The sequence below is a fragment of the Chiloscyllium plagiosum genome, unplaced genomic scaffold, assembly GCF_037043375.1.
Source record: "Chiloscyllium plagiosum isolate Xiang-an unplaced genomic scaffold, Cpla_swu_hap1 HiC_scaffold_2, whole genome shotgun sequence".
NCBI classification, from domain to species: Eukaryota; Metazoa; Chordata; class Chondrichthyes; order Orectolobiformes; family Hemiscylliidae; genus Chiloscyllium; species Chiloscyllium plagiosum.
In genome coordinates, this window is record NW_028270140.1 from 150,106,261 (window position 1) to 150,123,254 (window position 16,994).

Sequence of the window (16,994 nt, forward strand, 5' to 3'; positions counted from 1 at the left end):
GTGATTCACCATGGGCTATGTTGAGGTTATTACAAGAAGATAGAAACATCTTGACATAAACATCAAAGTAAAGTTCCAACCTGTTTCCCAACGCTATCAATCCCAGAGAAATCTCACTCCAATCTCAGCTTTCTAAAGCTTTCCCGAGCTGATGCTTCCCAGTTTTTTGCCTTTGGGCTGCTGAAAGAGTTGTTTGTGTCCCGATTCCTTTCAGAAGCTGTTGGCCTGAACGTTCCACAATTCCCGAAGGCCCAAGTTTTCTCAGCTCTTTCACAGACTTGAAACTAGTTCTGCTGATGTGACTGGTTCCCCTGAGCTGGCTTGATGCTTATGCTCTGAAGTCAAAATAAAACTAATGCCCTGATCTGTTTACTCTGACTGTCATAAACATAACAGTGCAAACAATTCGTTCATTAACAGTGGTCTGCTTCCCAAGTGACAGACGTAACATGCCTTCCTGAAGTTCAAGCATTTTTTTTCGTTCATTCAGTGGGCATTACTTGCTAGGCCAGCAATATTAGCCATCTCTAAATGCCCAGAGGGCAATTAAGAGTCAACTATATTGCTCTAGGGACTGGAGTGACATGTAGCCAGACCAGGTAAGGATGGCAGTTTCCTTTCCTGAAGGACATTAGTGAACCAGATGGGCTTTTCCTGACAACCGGTTTCACAGTCACCATTAGACTATTAATTCCTGCTTGGTAAGGAAAGAAGCATATACATGTTGCTCAGTGGCTGTGAGATACACTTTGTGAAGTGAAACTGTTTGAGATTTCCAAATAAACTGAACCTACTTTACTTTCTAATCCAATACGAGAGTGGGGTTTCTGCGTTCGGAAAACAATACCTGAAGTGGTTGAGCACGGAATTGCCAGAAGCCATTTGGACCCCATGTACCTACTCAGCCTGAACACTGCTTAGTGAAAGTGATACACTGAATGTCCCACAGTCACTTAGAAGAGACAAAGGAAACTTTTGTGCTCTTCTGTCTTCAACCACTGCAGTTTGATAGATTTCCTGAAAAATTAGTTTACCTGTACATATTTTCTCTTATTAATTGATCATAAAATTACACAAGCCTATAGAATGAAGTCATAGAGTTTAACAGCACAGAAACAAGCCATTCATTCAGTTGGTCCATCAAGTCTGCATGGGTTAATAAACCCACTGTAACCCTGTTATTCAGTATGTTGGTCCATATCTCTGTATGCTTGGGCACGTTAACTGATGATACAGATACTTCTTGCATATGTTGTAATCGTTCCTAATGCCCAACATCCTCTGAGTGAAAAAATCTTCAATTCCTTCTAAACCCCCTGCCTTAAATCGATGTCTCCTAGTAATTAACCCTTCTACTAAGGGGAAAAGTGTATTCTTATTGACCCTATCTACAATCACAATTTTGTAAATCTCAATTGCCACCAGCTCATCATCACTTTCTGAAGGGCAACTTGGGATGGGCAATAAACTCTGGCCCAGCCATCAATGCCATACCCTGTGAATTAGCTTTTTTTAAAAAATCTAGTGCACCTCCCCCCCGCCTTTCAGTTTTCTGTGCTCTGTGGAAAACAAGCAGACCCTCGCTAGTCAGTCTTCATAACTGGCTCTCTCCAGCCTGGACAACATCCTGGTGAATCTCCTCCGTATCCTCTCTAATGAAATCACATCCCTCCTTTCGAGTGGTGACCAGAAGTGCACACAGCTTGAAGACATGTTTTGAGAGTGCATTTTTCCCAGATTTCTGTCCAGAATCAGACAGCCTGGTGCTGGTGTTATTGTTATTATTTTGAAGCCCCAGCTCCAACCAACCACAGCTGAATGAAGTATTGATTCTTCTGATTGCTTTATATTAGTGTCACTTATTTAAAATCACTATTACTTTGGTTCCTGGATTTCAATAAATCCAGGCTTCATTAATTGACAATCACAGATTTCTTAATTCTAAGAATGAGGCCATTCAGCCCATCATATCTGCACTGGCTCTCTGAATGAGCACTTCAGTTAATTTCATCCTCCCTGTAATAATGAACCCTTCATATTTGACACCCATAGTTAAAGTGTGTTATTGGTATAGCTGATGATACCACTGGACGAATTAGATACTGGAATGAGACTTGGCTAGATAGCCCCTTTATTTTGGTTAGTTACTGTGGTGCTCAGCCACAGAGACATATGAGGCTGTAGGGCTTTTAACCACAGAGCAGAAGTTTATTACACAAAAAAATTAAATTAATTTTTATATTTAGAGGACATTTATAATGATTTTAAAATTCATGGGATCAGTGTCTCAACCATTTCCAACACTACTCTTTAAAGACTCAATTCCAGAGAAACTAGACACCTATCTCAACCTTTTCACTTTTTACTGTAGTCATTCCTTACAGTTTCTTTGTCTATGGAAGCAATTTGATAATATTGTGACTGTTCCCAAATGAGGGGCCCGAATTCAGGATGATTTTGGGTGATCCTCCCACAGCGGTCCTGTTCCTGGGGTTGACAAGGAACATACTGACTCTCCTTCACTCAATCTCTCCCTCGTTGACTGGTTAATTTACAAATGACCCTTTAGCTTGTGGATATGTTTTCCAAACCAAATATATTTATGTTCTAAAATGATCTAGGAGAAAGTGAGGACCGCAGATGCTGGAGATCAGAGCTGAAAATGTGTTGCTGGAAGAGCACAGCAGGTCAGGCAGCATCCAAGGCACAGGAGAATCGACGTTTCGGGCATGAGCCCTTCTTCAGGAATGAGGAAAGTGTGCCAAGCAGGCTAAGATAAAAGGTAGGGAGGAGGGACTTGGGGGAGGGGCGTTGGAAATGCAATAGGTGGAAGGAGGTTAAAGAGAGGATGATAAGGTGAGGGTGATAGGCCGGAGTGGGGGTGGGAGTGGAGAGATCAGGAAGAAGATTGCAGGTTAGGAAGGTGGTGCTGAGTTCAAGGGTTGGTACTGAGACAAGGTTGGGGGAGGGGTAATGAGGAAACTGGAGAAATCTGAGTTCATCCCTTGTGGTTGGAGGGTTCCTAGGCGGAAGATGAGGCGCTCTTCCTCCAGCCATCGTGTTGCTATGGTCTGGCAATGGACGAGTCCAAGGACCTGCATGTCCTTGGTGGAGCGGGAGGGGGAGTTGAAGTGTTGAGCCACAGGGTGGTTGGGTTGGTTGGTCTGGGTGTCCCAGAGGTGTTCTCTGAAATGTTCCGCAGTAGGCGGCCTGTCTCCCCAATGTAGAGCAGGCCACATCGGGTGCAGCGGATGCAGTAAATGATGTGTGTGGAGTTGCAGGTGAATTTGTGGCGGATATGGAAGGATCCCTTTGGGCCTCCTTCTTCAAAGACCGCAATTTCCCCTCTCTACCGCATCTCCTCCACTTCCCGCTCCTCCGCCCTTGAACCCCGCCCCTCCAATCGCCACCAGGACAGAACCGCACTGGTCCTCACCTACCACCCCACTAACCTCCAGATACATCATATTGTCCTTCGTCATTTCCGCCACCTCCAAACTGACCCCACTACCAAGTATATATTTCCCTCCCCTCCCCTATCAGCGTTCCGAAAAGACCACTCCCTCCGTGACTCCCTCGTCAGGTCCACACCCCCCCACCAACCCAACCTCCACTCACGGCACCTTCCCCCTTACTTCCCTCCAAGGCCCCAAGGGATCCTTCCATATCCGCCACAAATTCACCTGCACCTCCACACACATCATTTACTGCATCCGCTGCACCCAATGTGGCCTCCTCTATATTGGGTAGACAGGCCACCTACTTGTGGAACGTTTCAGAGAACACCTCTGGGACACCCAGACCAACCAACCCAACCACCCCGTGGCTCAACACTTTAACTCCCCCTCCCACTCCCACAAGGGATGAACTCAGATTTCTCCAGTTTCCTCATTTCCCCTCCCCCCACCTTGTCTCAGTCCCAACCCTCGAACTCAGCACCACCTTCCTAACCTGCAATCTTCTTCCTGACCTCTCCGCCCCCACCCCCACTCCGGCCTATCACCCTCACCTTAACCTCCTTCCACCTATCGCATTTCCAACGCCCCTCCCCCAAGTCCGTCCTCCCTACCCTTTATCTTAGCCTGCTTGGCACACTTTCCTCATTCCTGAAGAAGGGCTTATGCCCGAAACGTCGAACCTCATGTTCTAAAGTAAGCCAATTTAAATAAGCTTTCTTGACTAAAATAAAATGTCTGTTTATTAGCTATTAAGATTTGAGAGAAGTTAATGAGACGTGCAAATATATAAATTAGCGATGATAGCTAAGTCCAAAAAGTAAAACGAAGGTTAAGTGTATATGAATCAGTCTTTGGCTTGACTGTAAATATTCTGAGGCTGTTTAAGTGGGGATTCCAGTAGCTCTTACTTTGACAGTTGAGTAATTGTTTCTGGTTTTGCAGTTTCTTTCTCCAGCAGCTTTGTTTTGATCAATTGGAGAGTGAGAGAGAGAGACTTTATTTCTCTTTACCTGTAGTCATGGGGTTGATCAGTGGATGTTCTGAGCTATGTCCCTCCTTTGCACACTTTAGCACAATAGAAATCAGTCCCAAACCAGTATACCAACGCTAGCAAACACTCAGTGGGAGCTATAGTTGGATTTTTATTCCCCATTTACATTCCAGGAAAGGTTGTATGCAAAGATGTCTTTTGCCCTGAACGGCCTTTTTACAACTTATTCTATCTGAGACACAACCCCAGGGGAGATTATAGTTGATTTTTTTTTTAATGGAATCTCTCTCTTTGGATTAATTGTAAGTGCTATTTTGTCACAGCAAAGAAAAGGAGAGAAAGAGCAGTTAGACTGAGACCTGCTAAAACCTCCAAGCAAGTGAGATTGTGCTCTCTCTCTCTTTCCTCTATGAGTGAAAAAGAAATGACACTCTGAATCCTTGAAAGGAGAAAAAATCTTACTCAAGCCAGGACCTAAGTCCAGCTGAAAGGTTACCATATTGAGGATCTCTGTAGTCAAGAACAATTCTCCCTCACAGTTTGAACTCTTGATCCATCGACTTTGTTTTTGCCTGTATATTCCGCCCATGATATTCCGCAAAAACTGTCTCACATCTATTCAGTCTGTTTGTGAATTCCTGTTTGTATGTTTCACTTTAAAGCATGTGTAGTTAAGTCCGCATATTAGGAATTAATAATCCATTTTGCCACATGTTGAAGGATATAATTGTTATGATAAATAAGATTAGTTTTCTTCTTCGTAGCTGAAACCTGGTGTGATTTTCGTTTTTCTTAGATATTGGTAACACTCAGGCAATAACCACCTGAATAATTACGTTGGTCATATTTCACATTTGTGATCAATTCTCGGACTTTATTTCCACTGCACTGTTGCCCTCAGTGTTGTAGCAACTGAAACCAAAGATAATGGCTTAGCCTACCTGTCAAAACTCAACAGTATGAACATGCTTCCATTAACACAGGGATCTGGTTTCTGACAAAATGCTGGACTTAGTCAGGAGGACTCTCTGAGAGGAGAAAGATTTAAAAATGAGATGTGGGGCAGTTATTTTACACAGTGGGTGGTTCGCATGTGGAATGACCTTCCTGAGGAAGTGGTGGATGTGGGTACAGTTACAGCATTTATAAGATGTTTGAATAAGTACATGAAGAGGAAAGGTTTGGAGGGATATGGGCCAGGAGCAGGCAGGTGGGACTAGTTTAGTTTAGGATCATGTTCAGCATGGACTGGTTGGACCGAAGGGCCTGTTTCCATGCTGGATGACTCGAAGTAACCAGCAACCAACTACCTCCATTTTAAAATCCAATTTTCAAAAATAATATTTCTGTCATCACATAATATGACCTCATTCATGACCTTTGCATCCATGATTGTCCCGACATGTCCTCAGAATGCTGGAAGGTATCATATTCATTGGAATGAAAAATCTACTGGAAAATGAACGTGGGTATCGTTCTTATCTTTAAGTGATTTCAACCTCCATTGCAGCTCATCAAGTTATCTTTCTGGTTGAGTTCACCAAACTTCTTATCCTCCCTAAATTTCTCCCTGACCCATATTCACTGCCAGCTCCTGACCTTGTCATCTCCCTTGCTAACCTAATCATAATAATTAGCCAAAAGGCCATTCTCTGATCAGGCACACATTGTTTCTCACCTGAACTGTCTTTCCTTGTTCCAACTCAACAGTATTCGCAATCCTCTGGGTGAAAAATGCACAACCCTTTGAGTCAAGTAACCTCTCCTCAGCTCAGTCCGAAATAAGCAGGTCCTCATTCCTGAGACTGCAATCCCTTGCTCTTGACTCTCCAGGTCCCAGGTGAAACAACATCATGACAAACCTCTGAAGAACAAGTTCAGCCCTCATTTTTCACAACTCCAACTCAGAGGGAAGAAAAATGTAAGAACAATAAACAGTGTTAGTTAGAAATTTAGGTACACAACCTATTTTGAAGTATATACAAGATGGTTGGACTAGTCTCACTCACCAGTTTTACTGATTTTTCTTCTGGAAGGGTAGTTATTACTGCTGCCTCATAGTGCCAGGGAGCCGGGTTCAATTCTGTGCTCAGGCAACTGTCTATTGTGAAGCTTGCATATTCTCCCTGTGTCTGCATGGGTTTCCTCTGGGTGCTCCGATTTCCTCCCACCGTCCAAAGGTGTGCAGGTTAGGTGGATTGACCATGATGAATTGCCCATAGTGTCTAGCTTAGTGCAAGCGAGGTGGGTTAGCCATGGGAAATGTGGGTTTATAGGGTAGGGGAGTGGGTCTGGGTGGGATGCTTTCCTGAGGGGTCGGTGTGAAGCTGGGTGGCCTCCTTCTGCACTGTAAGGATTCTATGAAGGGAATAGACCTCGTGTACTCAGGCACTCCTCATAGGCAAAACCCCTTTACATCAGCCAATCATTCTGCTTTATCTGAAACAAATGGATCCTTCCTGAGGTATTGAATTGAATTTATTCTCACGTGTACCGAGGCACAGTGAAAAGCTTTGTCTTGCGAGCAATACAGGCAGATCACAGAGTTAAGTAGCATAGCTAAGTAAATAATAGGTAAATAGCAGCAAAAACAAAAACACAGGTATAGGCGAATGTTCAGAGTTTGTGAGTCCATTCAGTATTCTAACAACATTAGGGTAGAAACTGTTGTTTCAAAACCAGCTGGTGCATGTGTTCAGGCGTCTGTACCTTCTCCCTGATGGTCGAGGTTGTAGAAAAACATTGCCAGGGTGGGATGGATTGTTGAGAATGCTGTCGGCCTTTCCTTGACAGCCGGCCTGGTAGATGGATTCAGTAGATGGGAGGTTGGCTTTTGTGATTGTCCGGGCCGGGTTCACCGCTCCCTGTAACTGTCTCCGATCATGAATGGTACAGTTGCCATACCAGGTAGTGACACATCCAGACAGAATGCTCTCGATGGCGCACCTATAAAAGCTGGCAAGGGTATTCGCCGTCATGCCAAATTTCCTCAGCTGCCTGAGGAAGAGGAGACATTGTTGGGCCTTTGCAACCAGTGTGTCCACATGAAGAGTCCAAGAAAGCTTGTTGTGGCTGACCACTCCCAGGAGCTTAACACTCTCCACTCGTTCCACCTCTGTGCTGTTAATGTGCATGAGTAACATCCCGCAAAAAGGTCAATACTGACAATAATAGAAAACCAAAACTTAATACCATGCTGCAGAGAGTGATTCTGTGCAAACTCATCCTGAAATTAACTTCTTAAAAAAGTGTGCATTGGAAAATTCTAGCACATTCAACAGTCAGTCATGCAAACATGTCTCTTAAAATTAATTTACAGCATGTGGGTGTCACTAGCTGAGCCAGCTTTTATTGCTCATTCTAACTGTCCTGAAGGAGGTAGTAATGAGCTGCTTTCCTGAACCGCTGTAGTCCATGTGGTGCTGAATACCCCTCAGTGCCACTAGGGAGGGAGTTCCAGGACTCACTTGCATCATCCATTAAACAAAATCAATGGTGCAATTTTGCATTAAAGGCACAGTGTCAGTGACATTATAAACAGATAATCCCCAGGCTGTTATGTTAAGGATTAGTCAATATGAGAGGAAACAGACTTTGATCGTAATCAATGGTCTGTGAGGAGATCAAAAAGAAGTCATCTTAACATCAAACAAGTCACTTCTATTTGTTAATTATATTCTGTTTGTGCTCATAGGTCGTGAACGTTTATCTGAATGCCTGGGAATCTCTGCAGGCCAAGCCAGTCAATTCATTGAAAGCTTCCAACAGAAGTACAAGGAAGTCCGCACTTTCACTCAGAGAACCATACAACAATGTCACCAGCAAGGTAGACTTTCATAGGTACAGGGCGAGCTGGTGTGGCTGCTACATTTGCTGGGTGTTTGAGTTATTATCAGTGCCTACATCTCCACAGGGATTTTCCATCTAGCGTACAGGCCTTGGGCTTCATTCAGTTCGGCCCTGCCTGCTTGAATAATAATTCTGATGATTGAAAGAGGCAATGCAGCTTTCAGCATTTGGTCAAATCCCCACGGCAATCATTGCTACGGAGCTTACAACTGCAAGACTTAGGCTTGTCATCCGACTGGGAGTTATAATCTTGAGCATCATTCGGTGCTGCTTCTGCTAATTCTTGCTTGAGCTGATGCAGACCCCACTCACTGTCACTCAAATTATCCATCCTGTGGCACCTTCCTGCCCTTCCTTCTGAAGTGACCTTATCCATTTCAATTCATCTTTCACTCCCACAATTCCATTACCAGTCAACTCCTTCCAGCCATCTCTCCTTCCTGGCCCCAGGGTGGCTGATAATTATCAATGGCTTTCTTTCACTAGATGCTATTGGCCTGCTGTTGAAAACCCTTGTCTCCAAAACTTCAGGTTTGACTGAGCCACGCTGCTGACTCATTGCTCTGTCTCTGACTTCCCTCTCCTCGTTCAGTCCCTCAATCTTGACACCACATTCCACACTCCTCATTCTTGACATTCCCCATTAAACCTCCAGTCCCATCACAGCATTGTAACAGTACGGAAACTGTCCTGGCCAAAGGCCACACTGAAGGCTTGCATCAACTCACAATTGTGTCACGGTGGGAAAATGAGTTTGGGAAATACTGCAGTAGAACATTATCTGTTTCCAAAACCGTCTCCTTTTCCTCATGTCACGCTCAATTGCTGAACAGCAAGTCCCAACAATAAATAAAAACGTAGAAATGTAGAAAATAGGAGCAGGAGTAAGCCATTCGGCCCTTCGAGCCTGTTTCCCCATTCACTATGATCATGGCTGGTTATCTCAACTCAGACTCCCCACATACTTCGACTCTTTTAGCCCAAAGAATTAGATTTAACTCCTTCTTTAAATATTTCGGATTCAGCCACTTTCTGTGGTAGTGACTTCCAAAGGCTCACCACTCTCTGGGTGAAGACATTTCTCTGCACCTCAGTCCCAAATGGCCTATCCCATATCCTTGAACTGTGACCCCTAGTTCTGGACTCCCTGGTCATCTGGAACAGCCTTCCTGCATTTAGCCTGCCTAATCCTCTTGGAATTTAATAGGATTCTATGAGATCCGCCCTCTTCTTCTAATCTCCAGTCAATATGCTCCTAATTGCTCCAGTCTCTCTTCCTATGTCTGTCCTGCCATCCCAAGAATCAGCCTGGTAAACCGTCATTGTACCCTTTCCATAGCAAGAACATCCTTCCTCAGAAAGGGAGACCAAAACCCTAGGGAGTGTCGAACAAAGTGATCTAGGGGTGCAGGTACATAGTTCCTTGAAAATGGAATTGCGGGTGAAGGAAGTGTTTGGCTCTCCTGCCTTCTTTGGTGAGAACATTGAGTTTAGAAGTTGGGACATCGTGTTGCAGCTGTGCAGAGCATTTGTAAGGCTACTTTTAGAATATTACACACAATTCTGGTCACCTTTCAATAGGAAGGACATTGTTAAACTTGACAGGATGCAGAAAAGATTTACAAAGATGTTGCTGGGACTGAAAGGTTTGAGCTATAGGGAGAGGTTGAATAGGCTAGGGCTGTTTTCCCTGGAACGTTGGAGACTGAGGGGTGACCTTATAGAGGTTTATAAAATCAGGAGGGACATGGATAGGGTGAATGGACAAGGTCTTTTCCGAGGGGGATCTGGACAGTATAGGTTTAAGGTGAGAGAGGAAAGATTTATAAAGAACCTGAGGGTAGCTTTTTCACACAGAGGGTACTGCGTGTATGGAATGAGCTGCCAGAGAAAGATGGGACTGGAGGTTTAACGGGGAATGTCAGGGATGAGAAGTGTGGAATGTGGTGGCAAGATTGAGGGCCTGAATGAGGAGAGGGAAGTCAGAGACATTCAAAAGGCATCTGGATGGGTTTATGAATAGGAAGGGTTTAAGAGAATATGGGGCAAATGCTGGAGAATGGGACTAGGTCAGTTTAGAATATCTGGTCGGCATGGATGAGTTAAATGTCTGGTTTTCTCTCTGCTTCTCTGAGGTATAGCACTTGGCAGTCATCATGTCAAACAGCTAGCGGGTCTATTGTCATATTGTTTCATGACCCGTGGGAGAGAGAGAGAGAGAGAGACTACAGTCAATCATGAAGAGGTGGCTGTCATTCTCAATCTAACCCAAACACTCACCCTTTCAATCCGAACTTATTCATCAAAACCACACTCTGGATTTTTAACCCTGCTCCTCCCACACTGTGGCTGTGGCGTGTGGGTGGGGCACGTTAAATTCACCCCAGCTCCAATCTGCTGTCTTTATGGCTGCTCCAATCTTTATGGTCCCAAATCAGATTTTCACCTTTCCCATTCCCAAACTCCTTCCCGTCACTCTTTTGATTTTCCTCTACATTGTTTTTTTCTGTATTCCTCTTCTTCTTTTCCTTACCATCTTTTCTCTGCCTCCTTTTCCATTCTGTCTGATCATTCTTTCTTTGAGTTCAAATCTACTAGGCAAAAGAAACCATTTTCACTCAGTTATACAGATAACCAATTAATTATTTTCCTGGTTTTTTTATCCATGGGATATGGGTGCACATATCCTAATTATTGCACATCTCTAATTAACCCACGTTGCTATGGATCTGGAGTCACATGTCATCCAGACCAGGTAAGGATGGCAGTTTCCTTCCCTGAAGGACATGAATGAACCAGATGGGCTTTTTCAGTGATGATTTCATGCTCATCATTAGACTCTTAATTCCAGATTTTTTTTATTGAGTTCTAATTTCACCATCTGCCATAGCAGGATTTGAACACCTGTCCCCAGAACATTACATGGATCTCTGGATTAGCAGTCCAGCGATAATCCCACTAGACAGTCACCACTAGGCCATTGTCCCTCTTCTGCATCACGTTCCGCATGGGGCGAGACGATCCCCTCTTGCTAGCAGCCTTCCCCTTGGCCGTGGGGTCCCTGTAACCTTGAGAGAGCTCAGCAGGAGCTGATAGAGAGGTGTTTCCATTGAGCAGGAGGCTGATGTTCTCCTTCGACTGATGTCTCAGTGCCAGCCTTACCATCGGGTAATACACAATGAATTTGTGAAGTTGGCAACAAGGTTACTCTGGCAAGAAGAGCACCATCCTTAGCTGGAAGCCTGGACAATCACCACTGTGTTTCAGGAGCATCGGCATTCAAAACACTTTCAAATGAAAGGACAAATTAAGCTGCTTCCCAGAGACTGGAGATCCTCAGACTCTCAGCGTGTATGAGAAAGAAGTAATATGAACTGTCACACTGAAGGGAACATTGTGGATCATGAGGTAAAGGCCAGTGGCTGGTGCTCAGGAGCTCTGTAACTTGAGATCTGATTGTGAGTGCTTCTCTCTGATGTAGCTGAAAAGGCTTTTGTCTGATTCTGAGCCCCGTCTCGAGAAGCTATACATGATATAACCAGGTCACCTCATTCACATAGGACTCAAAAGGCTTAACTTTCAAGAACACTTGTCTCCTGCCCAAAGCCATGTGCACAAAAGCTCACTGCTTTTCTGAAACAAAAGATTTCAGCTGGAAATCCAACCAATTGGCTGCCCCCTGAACAGTTAGAAGAAACGTAGCTGCCTTCTGGTGTTTGCTAAACCTTGGGTAATCAAATGTTTTCACACGTCAAGTGTCCAATGTTAAAGTCAACCACCACCCGTCTAGATTAAAAACAACAAGGTGCAGAGTGACAGCTTCCAATCCTGCTCACTCCAACTCCAGCAGCGGACACAGTTCCTATACTAACATAGGCACATTATATTGTAGACAATAAGACATAGCAGCAGAAATTAGGCCATTCAGCCCATCAAGTCTGCCCCACTATTCAATCATGGTTGATAAGTTTCTCAACCCCATTCTCCTGCTTTCTCCTCATAACACTTGATCCCCCTGAAAATCAAGAACCTATCTATCTCCATTTTAAATATACTCAATGACCTGACCTCCACCTCCTTCAGTGGCAATGAATTTCATAGACTCACCATTAATTCCATAGACTTACAGCACAAGTGAGGCTATTCAGTCCATCATTTCTGTCCCAGCTCAGAAAGAGCTATCCAATCTAATTTGTATACCTTTATTCCTTCATGGGATGAGGGCATTGTTGGCTAAGGTCAGCCTTCCACAATTACTGGAGAAGAGTTTTAGGGACAGGAATTACACACATTTGGAGAAGAGTGGACTTAGGCCTAATCCACATGGCGTTGGAGGGAGGTCCTGTCTGACAAGTTCTTTTGAGGAAGTGACAAAGATGATTGATGAGGGTAGGGCAGTAGATATTGTCTACATGGACTTTACTAAAGCATTTGACATGATCTCTCGTGGTGGGCTGGTCCAGAAGATTAAGTCACATGGGATCCATGGTGAGCTGGTAAGATGTATGCAAAATTGTCTTGGTCATGGAAGACAGAGAGTCATTGTGGAAGCGTGTTTTTCTGACTGGAGGTCTATGACCAGTGGTGTTCTAGAAGGATCAGTTCTGGGACCTCTGATGTCTGTGTTATGTATAAATAAGTTGGAGAAAATAGAGGTGGAGTATGTTTGTAGATGAAATGCAAATTGATAGAATTGTGGGTATTGAGGAAGGTCATCAGAGAATACAGCAGGATGTCGATCAGTTGGAAAGCTGGGTGAAGAAATGGAAGATGGAGTTTAATCTGACAAGTGTAAGATGATGCATTTTGGGAAGTCAAATTCAAGATGAAAGTCTACAGTAAATGGCAGGACCCTGAGCAGCATTAATCTACAGAGGGATCTTGGGAGGGGGGGGAAGTCTATTGCACCCTGAAAGTGGCAACACAAGTGAGTAAGGTAGTAAAGTGTTTGGCATGTTTACTTTCGTTGGTCAGGATATTGAGTATAAAAGTTGGTAAGTCATGTTGAAGCTGTATAAAATCCTCACTACCATAATTCCATCAATTTTCATTTCATATGCAAACATACTCCATATTTGGAGTAGCGTGTGCAGTTCTGGTCAGCACGCTACAGGAAGGATGTGGAGACTTTGGAGAGGATGCAAAAGAGATTTATCAGGGTGTTGCCTGGATTGGAGCATATTAGCTATAAGGAGAGGTCGGATAAACTTGGATTGTTTTCACTAGAACATCGACCTGATAGAAGTATATAAAATTATGAGAGGCATGGATAGAGTGGATGGTGATAGCCTTTAGTCAAGGGTGAAAACATCAAATACTAGGGGCATAGGTTTAAGTTGAGAGGGGGAGGGTTTAAAGGAGAATGTGTGTGAACAGTCAGAGAACAGGACTGTGTGCAGGCAGAGGGATTAGTTTAGAATATCATGATGAATTGAATTTGAATGCCAGCAGCTGCTGTGGTAACATTTGAATCCTTGTCCAAACAGCATTAACGTAGGTCTCCTGATTATACTCCAGCGACATTACAGTAATGCTACCATCTTATCCCTCAGGTTGAGGTGGACAGACTCTATACAATGTCAAGAGTGTAGTGCTGGAAAAGCACAGCAACTCAGGCAGCATCTGAGGAGCAGGAGAATCGACATTTCGGGCTTGCTCCTCGGATGCTGCCTGACCTGTTGTGCTTTTCCAAGCACCACACTCTCAGCTCTGATCTCCAACATCTGCAGTCCTCACTTTCTCCTAGACTCTACCCAAAGGAAAGCAGAGGAGTTTTCCTAATGTCCTGACCAGTATATACCCCTCAGCCATCAGCTTGTACTATCAACAGTAATTATGTTTTAATATTGACTTGTTCTCGGGTTGTAAGTGACACGTGGGAAGGTGATGGTAAGCTGCCCTCTTGAACCACGGCAGCCCATGGGAATAGATATACCCACAATGCTTTGTCTATATGGTTTGGTGTGACTGGTCGTCGCTTGGCCATTTCCAAGAAGAGTGAAGAGCTAAGCACTTTGCTGCGGGTCTGGCATCATCCATTCATTTGGTGAATGAATGATTGACCTTAGTGCCATACTGTTGGCTGCAGGTCGACAGTGTTCACCCTTCTCTTGTCATCTTATTCCAATAGGCTATTCTGTTTCATTAATGGGACGCAAGAGACCATTGCCTCACATCAACTCGTATGATTACACCTCTCGAAATCAGGCAGAAAGACAGGCCGTCAACTTTGTGGTACAAGGTAAGAACAGGAAATTCAGCAGAGTTCTAGGAGCTCTGGTTCTGATTTACAGATGTACTCAACCTCCAGGATTTCTATAGTGACTCATTTGTTTGCATATTGGTACTGGCTCGGCCAGCATTTATTATCCAGGGGACATTTAACAGCCAACCACATTGTTGTGGGTCTGGAGCCACATACAGGTCAGGCCAGATAAAGACGGCAGATTTCCTTCCAATAAACACAACCACCTTCCCATGTGTCAGGTGTGACTCCAGCCAGCGGACAGTTTTCCACCTGATTCTCATTATCTCCAGTTTTGCTAGGGTTCCTAGATGCCACACTCCGTCAGATGCAGCCATGATGTCAATGGCTGTCACTCTCTCCTCCCCTCTGGAATTCAGCTCTGTTGTCCATGTTTGAACCAAGGCTGTGTTGAGATCAGGAGCTGGGTGGCCCTGGCAGAACTCAAACTGGGCGTCACTGAGCAGGTTGTTGCTGAGCAGGTGCTGCTTGCCAGCACTGATGATGACACCTTCCATCACTTTACTGATGATTGAGAGTACATTGATGGGGACGGTAATTGGCCAGGTTGGATTTGTTCTACTTTTTGTGTATAGGACGTACCTGGGCAATTTTCCACATTGTTGGGTAGATGCCAGCTTTGTTGTTGGGAGAGTGGTCTTTCCCAATTATGGCTGTTTCTGTGACCAGTACTGAGAGTGGGAGTGGTTGGAGACCAATAGTGAAAGAGTGAGTTATTTTAGAACATAGAACAGTACACTTCGGCCCTTGATGTTGTGCTGACCTTTTATTCTACTCTAAGATCAGACTAACCTACATACCCTCCATTGTACTATCTTCCATTTGCCTATCCAAGAGTCGCTTCCATGTCCCTAATGTATCTGACTCTACTACCACTGGCAGTGCATTCCACACACCAACCAGTCTCTGTATAAAAAACCCACCTCTGACATCTCACTTAAACCTTCCTCCAAACACGTTAAAATTATGCCCCCTCATGATAGCCATTTCCACCCTGGGAAAAAGTCTCTGGCTATCCACTCTATCTATGCCTCTCATCATCTTGTGCACCTCTATTAAATCACCTCTCATCCTTCTTGCTCCAATGAGAAAAGCTCTCGCTCCCTCAACCTTACTTCATGAGACATGCCCTCCAGTCCAGGCAGCATCCTGGTTAATCTCCTCTGCACCCTCTCTAAAGCTTCCATACCCTTCCTATAATGAGGCGACCAGAACTGAATACAGTATTCCAAGTGTGGTCTCACCAGGTCTCTATAGAGCTGCAGCATACCCTTGCAACTCTTAAACTCAATTCCCCTGCTAATGAAAGCCAACACACCATACACCTTGTTAACAACTTGAGTAGCAACTTTGAGGGATGTATAGACATGGACCCCAAGATCCCGCAGTTCCTCCACACTGCCAAGAACGCTGCCTTTAATCCTGTATTCCACAATAAATTCAATCTTCCAAAATAAATCACTTCACACTTTTCCAGGTTGAACTCCATCTGCCACTTATCAGCCCAGTTCTGCATCCTGTCAATGTCCTGTTGCAACCTACAACAGTCCTCCACACTATCCACAACTCCACCAACCTTTCTGTCATTGGCAAACTTACTAACCCACCCTTCCACTTCCTCATCCAAGTCATTTCTAAAAATCACAAAGCAGAGAGGTCCCTGTGGAACACCACTGGTAACCAACAGTGAGAGAGTGAGGGACGTTGGTGACCAATAATGAGAGAAGTGGGGGAGACATGTAGGCAATGCATTGAAAGATGAATCAACGATCTAACCAGAGTTCATGAACTGTACAGTAACAAAATTGTGAAAGGTATAAGCTGGGAAGCCATTATCAGTGACAGCTGCTTCACACTTGCATGTTCATTCCTTCCAGCATTGTCTCAGTGGAGGCTGCAACCCATTCAAATGAAATAGGTCAACAGCTGCATTCAAATTCCAGGGCGAGGACCTTGTCCAATCCCGTCTGACGTTTCTTATTAACACAGACAGCAATAATATTCAACTCTGTATTCTAAAATAGGGACAGGATTCAGACTGCCCTGAAATATTAGCACAGGCCTATGATGTGATAATACCAGTCTATACTCACACAGTCTTGCCTCATGTTGTTCTATGTTGTGCAGGTTCGGCAGCTGACATTTGTAAAATGGCAATGATTAAGATTTTCACGTGTGTGGCCTCGTCCTCATCTCTGACAGCCAGGTACAGTTCCCAGTTAGAAGACCCATTTTGTTTTGACTGCTGTATGGACTGATTCTGCAGCCCTGCTATACCCTATGGGTACAGGCAAGGCCACGATTTATGGTCTACTCCCAACCACCTGGAAAAGGTGGTGGTGGTGATGCCCTGCCTTCTCGAACCACTGCAGTCCTTGGTGTATGCAGATACACAGAAGGCTGATGGTGGAGGGAGCAGGGGAGGATGTTT

At 44.4% G+C, this 16,994-nt stretch overlaps 1 protein-coding gene across 2 annotated transcripts in view; it reads left to right on the forward strand.

The window, feature by feature from the left end:
* The window catches only part of LOC148152008 (DNA polymerase nu-like), a 336,065-nt gene that overhangs the window by 303,067 nt on the left and 16,004 nt on the right, over nt 1-16,994 (forward strand). Inside the window, exons 6-8 of one of the 2 annotated variants that reach the window (XM_087993713.1) lie at nt 8,144-8,275; nt 14,429-14,539; nt 16,691-16,769. In XM_087993713.1, coding sequence (XP_087849839.1) covers nt 8,144-8,275; nt 14,429-14,539; nt 16,691-16,769 — 322 coding nt within the window. The remainder of the gene's footprint in view (nt 1-8,143; nt 8,276-14,428; nt 14,540-16,690; nt 16,770-16,994) is intronic. The other variant, XM_087993719.1, reaches the window with a different exon arrangement.